The 10,349-nt window shown below is 40.7% G+C and overlaps 1 protein-coding gene across 2 annotated transcripts; it reads left to right on the top strand.

Annotated features, from left to right (window-relative positions):
- Window positions 1-2,772: 2,772 nt before the first annotated feature.
- LOC137736927 (DEAD-box ATP-dependent RNA helicase 40) lies at window positions 2,773-8,926 on the top strand. Of its 2 annotated transcripts, none has more exons than XM_068476250.2 (8): window positions 2,773-2,934; window positions 3,428-4,556; window positions 4,679-4,903; window positions 5,123-5,191; window positions 5,690-5,959; window positions 6,054-6,404; window positions 6,889-7,166; window positions 7,327-8,926. In XM_068476250.2, exons 2-8 carry the CDS (start codon window positions 3,441-3,443, stop codon window positions 8,387-8,389), a joined length of 3,372 nt encoding a protein of 1,123 aa, XP_068332351.2. In that variant the 5' UTR covers window positions 2,773-2,934; window positions 3,428-3,440; the 3' UTR covers window positions 8,390-8,926. The 2 variants fall into 2 exon arrangements, with proteins under 2 accessions (XP_068332351.2, XP_068332352.2); XM_068476251.2 differs by having other exon boundaries at window positions 2,776-2,934; window positions 3,433-4,556.
- Window positions 8,927-10,349: the final 1,423 nt, after the last annotated feature.

Here is a 10,349-nt window from a genome sequence, read left to right as displayed (position 1 = left end):
GTAGGCATTGCCGAACCAGTATAAATCTTGGTGTTCTTGTTGGTATTGTTCCATTTATCTTTTGTCAGTTATTGTGGTTTATTTTTCACTCACACTTGGTTGACTCTTCCGCACAACAGTTGTGAAGGAGCTAACTGCGGGGGTTAAGACTCTGGCAGATGTGCGCCTTGCTCACAGAGTCAGAAGGCAATCTAGGCTTAGAAATTTACTTAACAGATTGTGTTTTCCCTGCTGAATTTACATAGAAATCTAATTTTGTTGTATTTTGGCTCTAGAGGAAAAAAAAAATGAAGTCGTTCGACTAATTTTCGTAGATGATGACGTTGTAATTATCTTCCGTTCGTTGTGAAAAGATGAGCGGAATGAGTTTGTTCTTTCATTGTGAATGCAAAATATGAATCCAATTATTTGCTGACAAAGTTAAAAAAACCAAATTTCTGGACTAGACAACAAAAATAAAACCCATAAAACTATAGATTTATTGGCGGAACGTAAAATCCAACGTACAAATCGAGTTCATTAGAAATAGCTCGAACAGTCGATGAACATATAATCTCTCTAATAAATTGGTGAGCACAATACAAAACACAGCAATTACTACGTCGTCGTTCTTCAAAATGTACCACATTAATTTAGAAAGTAGTAGCATGAAATTTGAAGTCATTACATTTACATCATAAGTTTTCATTAATCCTCATCAGAACTAGAATAAATATCATCACTTTCGTTAGATTCAGACTCTCATTCCTCTTCGTTTGTAGGCACATCAACATCGTCGGTCGCCTGCTCGGGTGCATTGTATCGCGGTAGAACCCCGAGGTCAATTATAAGGGAGTCGATCGGTATTTCGATTTCAGGACCTCTGGCTACCTGATATGGTTCTTGTACAATAGTCATATCTCCTAGTGTATTTGCACCATGTTTCATTGAAGTTTGAAGTTGTTGGTTAGCAACATCACCCTAATTGTCATCGGCAACAGGATCTCGGTCCGGAATATCATACATCCCTATGTGCTCAATCTTTTGAACTACTTTCCATCCCTTCCTGCCCTTAGGGTCATCTATATAGAAAATTTGTTTGGGCATCGTTGCCAAAATAGGGGTCATCGTTATACCAACATCTATTAGTGTTGATCGATAGCAAACCATCGTCTTGCTTCACACCTCCAACCTTACGTGGGTTTGTATCTAACCAGCGACACTTAAACATGATAACTTGACAACGGTTTTTGTAAAGCTATTGCACAACACTAGTCAGTTTTCTATAAAAATCAATGTCTGCAATGTTGCCCGCACCCGGGACATGCGCCCCACTATTTTGTGTACACAGATTGTCATTGCGATCCGCTGCCAAAAATTTGATACCATTTACATGACAACCGAATAACAATTCAGGGTTAAGGGGCCCAGTAGCCAAGTTGTACAATTTTTCAGTATAAGCAGGCAAATTCATGTCCTTCAATTTCTTCACCTAAATTAATGATAAAAAGTTGACATGTTAGTTTACCATTTAAAATTATGCAAATAACCCAAAACACGAACAACTTACATTTTCACGAAACCAACGAGGAAACAATTCACAGTGCTTCTTGGCATATAAATGTGCAGGATATTCCCGCTTCATCAACTCTTCATGCTCATCTAGGTAGGTAATTGTCTCGTCACAATTGTTACGTACAAACCAATGTGCTACCTCTATGTCCATTTTGTTAAACGACTCCCCTCTGATTGGGTCGCCAAATGGTCATGCAATTTTGTTAAACTTCTCACACCACCGTCATTATTGCATTGTTGTCGATTGAACGTAGTCTCAACGTCTTGCAGGTACATTGCACAAAATATTAGCGAATCAAATGCGAGCCATGCCTTCATGATTGATCCTTTGGGTTTTGCCCTATTCTGTACACTCTTTTTTAATTCACCCAGTAGTCTGCATGTACTAATGTAAATTAAAAAATGCATTTTTGAAAAAATAAATATTTAGTAAAATGGTGAACCAAAACCCAAAAAAAAAAAAACAACTTATTGGCATCGTTTATCCTACCACTACCAATCTAATCTTGCCGGTGAGAACTCCCTCTTCTCTTCCTCACCGTCAATCCAGCCCTCTTCCTCCCACTCTTTCTCTAAAATTGATTTGCCGTCCGTGGAATTGGAGCAGATTCCATGATGTGGGTTTGCAACTCAAGCGTAGCAACCTAAAAAATTCTAATCCTTAATTTAATCTTGTAATCTTATTATTTTCTGATTGTTAAATGTTAACGCGCAATGGAAATTTATATTGAAATTTACAATAGAGATTTGTAATCAAATTCATTTCCAATATGCGCTGTGTAGCTAACATTCAACAATTTATAGTGGAGATTTATGCGATGACGACTTTTGAATTTTAAGGGCAAATTGAGATTAAAATGAAGTTCTAGGAGTAAAAAAGTGGAATCAAAATTGACTTTCACATGATGTAGCTAAAAATAAGTCTATGATATTACATTTTTACTCATCCATTTCAGCAACTTTATCGGCTATTGAACATAAAAGCGGAAATATAATAAAGTAGAACGGATTTAATTTTAAAAGGTAAAGGTAATGTAATGATTTTTGAATTATATAAGGCAAAGTGAAATTAAAGGTGAATTTAGGAGATGCAGGTAAAAATAACCGTACTCTTAATCACAACCGTCTATTTCAAGGTTCACCACTGATTCTGGACTGGCGGTGCAGCTGATATTTACCCGCATAACCCTACATTGAAATTCCATGCCCCCTCCCCACACAACTCATATAATTAGTCCTCCGACCCACGGAGGGCGAGAAGCAAACAGCAAATATTTTCCCGGAAAATTTACCTCTTGTGTTTCTCGCGTCGCTCTCTGATTGTTTTTATGCCAAAGAAATAGAAGTTTTTCGTAGCCGCTGCTCAATATATTCGACGAGGTACGTGATTTTTTAGGGTTTTTCGAATTGGGAATTATATGCTTGATTTTACCTCGTTTTCTAATTTTGGGTATTTAATTTTTTCTAAGTTTGAATATGCTTGGTTGTTGAACGTTTCGGATGTATTTTGTTAATTCAAATTTTGATACGGGGTTTTAATTTTGTAAGAAATTTGGGTTCTGAGAAGTGAAAAACTGTTGGTAAAGTAAGAACAGAAATTGAATTTTTGGATTTTGGATTATTTTTTATTTTGTATAGATTCTGTGGCATTTAGACATTCACTAAATTAGGTTATCCTAACTTCAGAAGACTAAACAATTATTTTTTTGATTTGCTGTAGAGTGAACTGTGGGATGATCTGAGGTTGTTTTGCAACTCCATATGTGTGATTGATTGTATTAGTTTTTTTTTTTTTTTTGGTTATTATTTGGTGCAATTTTGCGAAACGAGTTTGCAAGTCGATGTTTTGATGGAATGGTTTGATACGTTGTAGATCAGTATTAGTCATGGCATCAGTGGAGCCAGCCGGTCCACGATATGCGCCCGATGATCCTACACTTCCAAATCCGTGGAAGGGTTTGATTGATGGTAGTACGGGTTTGTTATACTATTGGAATCCTGAAACTAACGTTACCCAGTATGAAAAACCGGCTTCTTTGCCCCCACCCTTGCCAGCAGGCCCGCCTCCTGCTACTACCACACCAAAGCTGGCTGCAATTCCTGTTGCTCATTCAATGCAACCGAACGGAGTGATGCCTCAGGATGGGCAGCAGATAACACAAGCTCCACAACAGCAGGGGTCGCAAATAAACCAGTATTCTCAACCGCATGGACAGATAATGGCACAACAGCTGAATCCAACATCATATGCTCAACAGCAGGGATCACAAATGGCTCAACCTGGACATCAACAGAGTTCACAAGTGGGACAGGCCATGCAACATCATGGGCATATGATGCAGCATCCGGGTCAGCAAATGCCTCAGCAACTGGGGCAGCACACACCACAGAGCCACGGGTCACAAATGCATCAGTTTGCACATCAGCAGATGCATTATATCCCTTATCAGCAAAGCATTCCTTCCCAAGGGCAGCAAAGTTCACAACAGCAATCTATGCATAGTGCACAAGGGCAACCACTGGCAAATCAACAAGAATATAAACCTGCATTCTCTCAGAGGGAGGAAGATGATTTTCAACAAAGAAATCAAATTGGTGTTTCTCCATCTCGATTTCAACCTGCGGGTGCCTCATCTGTGCAGAATCTTCCTACCGGGACCAATCCAGTACAAATGCCACAGAGGTCTGTTCATCAAGGGCCACCCCAACAATTTGGCGGCCCTATAGGAAACATGCAACACCCTTCCTCTTTTGGTCACTTGCAGCAACCTGGGGCTGATTTGCCTCACAATCAACATGGTTCTAGGTTCCAAAATCAAATGGACCCGGCAATGATACGTGGTCAGCAGTCAAATGTGCCTCCTGTAGGATTAAGAATGGGTCATGAAGATAATTTCCACGGTAGAGGTGGAAATGACTATTACTTCAATAGTAACAATGAAGGGCCACCAGGTCCTCAGCAACCCAAAATTGCATCTATTCCGATTGCAAGAAGTCAGCAGGTATCTCTTAATTAATATCACTGACACGTTCTGTTAGGTTTCCATGTAAGTTATTTACATTTAAATGCATTCTTCGAAAGTTAACTGATTTCTCATTATGTCATGCCATTTTTTATTTTCAGGAGATGAGTATGAGTGGTGGTCCTCCATTTCAAAATGCTACACCCGGTCGTGGCAATGCACTGAATACCATGCCAGGTCCCATGCATAACGTGTACAGTCATGCAACAGGTGGTCCACCTTTCCCAAATAACTCTTTGGTGAAGCCCCCTTATGCCGGACCTACAAGTGTTACTAGTCTTTCACCTGTTGAAGTTTATCGGCAACAACATGAAGTTACTGCATCGGTCTGTATTTCTGTTTGCTTGGGATGTATTTGTGGGAATGTGGGAATGCTTGTAAATTTATTTGAACAGCGCTGAAAATGGTTTTGAGGAGTGGATACAAAATGATGTTGGTTTTGATAAGAGATGGTGCTTTATTGTTTATAGTTGTTATGGACACAATAGCGTGTTAAACTAATATGTATTCTTTATGACCTCAATTTTTTGCATTTAATTGCATAGGGTGACAATGTTCCTGCACCGTTCATGACATTTGAAGACACTGGTTTTCCTCCAGAGATATTGAGAGAGGTAAGTTACGTTCCCCCCTGGATTTGTTCGTTCTCTGATATTTTATAAATATCCATTATGAGATCCATACCATTCCATTTTTGTGTTAGTATGTGTTTTCTACTTTTGACCTCATCAGTTCTCACTTGTCGCAGGTGCGATATCTGCTCCGGAGGAGGAGCATATGTCGTACGCTGCACTGCTATTGGCACACTTACACATGCAACAACTATTCTGATATTTAGCTGCAAAATGAACTGTTGGAGCCTATCTTGTAAAAGGGTGGTTAGCCCTTCATCCAAATCACACCTTATGTGACTGGGATTTCTTACTTAATGGCTCCACCTGTTATGTCTTTATGCTCTCTTTTGTTGCCTCAAGTTGCTTGTGTAAGCAACCATATACCCGTGGGCATTTTTGTCATCTTACTCTTCTATCAATACAATATTTGTCATCTATCTTTGCATGAGACATTCTTAAACTTTTTCCTGATCTCTTAGACCTATGTTATTGGTTCAGATTCATGCTGCTGGCTTCACATCTCCCACACCAATTCAGGCACAAACATGGCCAATTGCTCTTCAAAGTAGGGATATAGTTGCAATTGCGAAAACTGGTTCTGGAAAAACTTTGGGCTATTTGATGCCTGCATTCATTCTTCTTAGACAACGCCGTAATCATTCTCAGAATGGCCCAACAGTCTTGGTTTTGGCCCCAACACGGGAGCTTGCAACACAGATACAAGATGAGGTCTTGAAATTTGGGCGAGCTTCTAGGGTATCTTGCACGGTGGGTGCTCATTGCTTGACTTTATTGATATGATTGTTTCATTTTTTTCAGTTCATATATGTTTTATTCACTGTGATTGAACTTCATGATTCAGTGCTTGTATGGTGGAGCTCCAAAGGGCCTTCAGCTAAAAGAGTTAGATCGTGGAGCAGATATAGTTGTGGCAACTCCTGGTCGTCTTAATGACATACTGGAAATGAAGAAGATTGATTTTCGGCAAGTTTCTCTACTTGTACTTGATGAAGCAGATCGAATGCTTGACATGGGTTTTGAACCTCAAATCCGTAAAATTGTGGATCAAATACCCCCGCACAGACAAACCCTTATGTACACAGCAACATGGCCCAAAGAAGTAAGAAAAATAGCAAGTGACCTTCTCGTTAATCCTGTACAGGTGAATATTGGCAACGTTGATGAGCTTGCTGCAAACAAGTCTATCACACAGGTAATTTCTGAATGAGTACATTTTTTTTAGTGTTTTGACAAGTGCACATATTCTAGGATAATGTAACTAGTATATTAATGTGCTATGATCATAGAACTACAATTGTCATATCAGGTGCTTTATGTTTTCAGTTTTGATCAGTATCACTACTCACTACTCACATATAAGAAATCTTATGCAAAAAATTTCTATTAAACTTAAATCTAATTATAACACGAAACCATAAGCTTTGCCGTACACTTCACTTCTGGCTCGCATCAATAAGCCTCCACACGGAATAATTATATACAGCCGGTCTGTGTGATGGTCTATCTCCTTTTTTATGTGCATTTTATGCTGAGGGTTTTTCAAATGCACACGTAGGGTAGAATATATTTGTACTATTAACTTGTTTGTGAAATGGGAACCTTTTTATATGTTCAAAAAGAAGTAGGAACCTTTTTATTACTTCACCTCGCAAAATGATTTGTTAATGAATATGCAGTACGTTGAAGTTGTTCCACAAGTGGAGAAGCAAAGGCGCTTGGAGCAGATCCTAAGATCCCAAGAACGAGGTTCTAAGATCATTGTCTTTTGTTCCACCAAGAGGTTGTGCGATCAGATTGCACGTAGTATTGGACGCACTTTTGGGGCTGCTGCAATTCACGGGGACAAATCTCAAGGTGAGCGAGACTGGGTTTTAAATCAGTTCCGGAGTGGAAAATCCCCAGTATTAGTTGCCACTGACGTTGCTGCTCGTGGGCTTGACATCAAAGATATAAGGTTAACTCATTTCAACGCACTTCTTTATTTCCAATTTAACATGTTGAGTTTATTAATGAAAAAATATCGATGCATTAGGACAAAGATCATGATTGAGCTTAGAATTAGACCTCAACATTGTTTCAAAGACATTATACTTACAGAGTTTCTCATGTTACAGGGTGGTGGTAAACTATGATTTCCCTACTGGTGTTGAAGACTATGTTCACCGAATTGGAAGAACTGGGAGGGCTGGCGCAACTGGGATGTCCTACACCTTTTTCTCCGAGCAAGACTGGAAATATGCAGCTGATTTGATTAAAGTTCTGGAGGGAGCTAACCAGCAAGTGCCCCCAGAGGTGCGAGAGATTGCTCTACGTGGTGGGGCTGGTTTTGGCAAGGATAGGAATCCGATGAACCGTTTTGATTCTGGTGGGCCTGTTAATGGTGGTACTGGCCGCTGGGATTCCGGCGGCCGTGATGGAATGAGGGATGGGGGTTTTGGTGGTCGTGGCGGTACAAGGGATGGGGGTTTTGGAGGTCGTGGTGGCATGAGGGATGGTGGTTTTGGTGGTCGTGGCGGCATGCGAGATGGCTTTGGCGGTCGTGGTGGCCCTAGGGATGGTGCTGTTGGCGGCCGTGGTGGGAGAGGCGATTTCTTTTCTGGGCCTGGGAACAGGGGCCGAGGATTTGGTGGTCCTGGTGGTGGTAATGTTGGTTGGGGTAGAAATGGCAGTGGCCCGCAAGATCGGTACAACAGTATGGATGGGCGTGGGGGACGTGGACGGGGACGATTTGATAATAGAGTTGATTTTCCTGACAGGAGCAGAGGCAGAAGCTATAGCCGTAGCCCTGACAGAGTTCGAACATGGGATATCAACAGAAGCAGAAGCCGGAGTCGAAGCCGCAGCCGCAGCCGGAGTAGGAGGAGTCGGAGCTGGACCAGGAGTCGGAGTCGTAGCCGGAGCTGGTCCCGTGGCCGTAGTCGCAGCTACAGTCGTAGCCGAAGTCGTAGTCGTAACCATAGTCGGAGCCCCAGTTATGAAAGATATGAGAGGCCGCCACGCGTTTCGAAATTTGATGTGAAGGATCCTGTTCCTGAATCTGGGGCTCCACCTGTACCAGAGATGGTTCCTACGTCCCCAGACACCAAGCCCATGGGCGAACTGCCAGTGGTTGAGGAAACTGAGCCAGTGCATACACAGGGTGTTGGAGGAGACCCTTCTCATCATCCAGCGACTTAACCTGAAACCTGTCCTTGGGTGGAGGGGGAAACCCTTCTCACCATCCAGACACAGATTGCTTTTTCCAGTCCTTGTGTGGTGCATTTATGTCAGTTTTGGTTCGTTAAGTGTCTCGCTTATGCCGATCTGCGAAGCTTGCTTTTTGGTGTGAGAATACTTGTATGCGGTATGTTGGGGCTGGGCTTCCTGGAATGAATTGGATGATACATATACAGTGGGATGAAGACATGCTGACCTGCCCAACTGCTTCTGCCGGTGGTGGAAGGTCATTCCAGGTAATTGGAGGTAGTTCTGGACGATGGATGTGTTAGGGTAGAGCTCTAGAGCACTCTTTTCAAGCACTGTCTATTATTTTGATCATTCAACGGTTGAATTTGAGTATTGCAGAGGACATTAGCTCGTCGGAATATTGGTGTCTAGTGTGAGAAATTGGGAAAGACATGTATTACACCTTTCCCACACGGAGTTTAGGTGCTTATTTTTACTAGATATTGTCAAGAATTAACCTATTTTTTCAAGTAACTTTTCTATGTTTAACTTCGCTCTCTCATATACACACAAAAACACACAAAGCACTGTGTTCAGGAATGTGTGGGTAGATGTAATGTGATTTAGGTACTACTAACTATGAATGTGAAGCAGTTACGGTTTTTTTTTCGGGTTCAACGATTTGAAAATTGCACGTATCTGTGGTCAAGCCAGTCGTAGTTCATATCCTAATGCCGGTGAGCTTTCAGATTTTGGTTTGGTACTTGGGTGTCATTCTTTCCTCACCTTGTCCTCCATTTTTATGCTGGCAAAACACTTTAGCGATAGGTTGTCTAGTTCACCCCTCTATAGGTTCCGGCAAGGGCCGGTGGATCACCTTTGGGATCCAAGCCGGAGATCTCGGGGTAACTTTTTGAAGAGATTTTCTCATGCAACCAAGTTTTGGTGGCATCACCGTCTAATACGCTTACCATGTGTTGAAGAAGTGTACTGCCCGTTCAATAAGCAATTGTCACGTGGTGAATAGGTGACGAGAGAATGAAGCATTTCTCCTTTATAGATTTCTACCTAATTACAAAACTTGTCACCATGTTCAGCATATAAGTGGGAGACCCCAGGTGAATAAAGCCCCCTATATGCCCTAAAAAGGTTTGAGCAAAGAACATTTTGGCCTATCGCATACATAAGAATATTTTTATGTAAAAGACATCCATCCACATGCAAGTCAGCATATAGTTTTTGAGATTTCCAAATTCTAAATATAACCAAGAATATTAAGTCATAAAGCAAAAATAGTCTCACTTTATTTTGCTATCACCAGGTCTCCAAGTCTTAAATACTATGCCTAAGTATATAATATATTGCGTTTATCTTTTTGTCACACTAATTTATGAACGTCACGAGCTTATAATTGAGTAGAGCATCAAAGTGGTTATTGCTATTAAGTCTCAGTTAGGAGAAGAATTCCATGAAATAGATTTACCGTCACGCGGCATCTCAACCTAATAATATATTGCTATGCGCAAGTTTTCTTCCATATTCTTGTTAGATCGGGACACTACAAGAACGACGAACTCGTTCCATATAAGCTGCTATCATCGATTATAAATTTACAAGGGCACCCTAGGGCCTAGCTACTATGATTAAGGTGACAAGAAACATATATATCCTATATTTTTTATAGTCTATCTTTCTAAAATAACTTTCATAAATCAAACGTAAATTTTTTTTCCTTGTTTAATTCCTCATTCAATAATAGTTTGATTTAAATTTTATAAATACGTAAATTAAAATAGCACACTGAGATAAAGATATCTTATTAAATAAATATATAACACGTAAGTTACGTACTCATGCAGGAGGAACCAACACCCTCCACCTACCAAAGGAAGCCTTGTGCCAGTCTCGTATCCACGACTCTAGAACCATATGACCTACTAATCTACTGATATTCATTTTCATTTGTAAGCGT

This window comes from Pyrus communis, chromosome 13 (genome assembly GCF_041283825.1).
Source record: "Pyrus communis isolate YQ-2024b chromosome 13, ASM4128382v1, whole genome shotgun sequence".
NCBI classification, from domain to species: domain Eukaryota; kingdom Viridiplantae; phylum Streptophyta; class Magnoliopsida; order Rosales; family Rosaceae; genus Pyrus; species Pyrus communis.
This window is presented reverse-complemented; position numbering and strand designations above follow the sequence as displayed.

Excerpts from the sequence above, each read along its gene's own strand:
- LOC137736927 (XM_068476250.2), top strand. The coding sequence starts at position 3,441 with ATGGCATCAGTGGAGCCAGCCGGTCCACGATATGCGCCCGATGATCCT. Across the intron at positions 4,557-4,678 it reads CGATTGCAAGAAGTCAGCAG|GAGATGAGTATGAGTGGTGG; the intron begins GTATCTCTTAAT and ends TTTTATTTTCAG. Across the intron at positions 6,405-6,888 it reads CAAACAAGTCTATCACACAG|TACGTTGAAGTTGTTCCACA; the intron begins GTAATTTCTGAA and ends ATGAATATGCAG.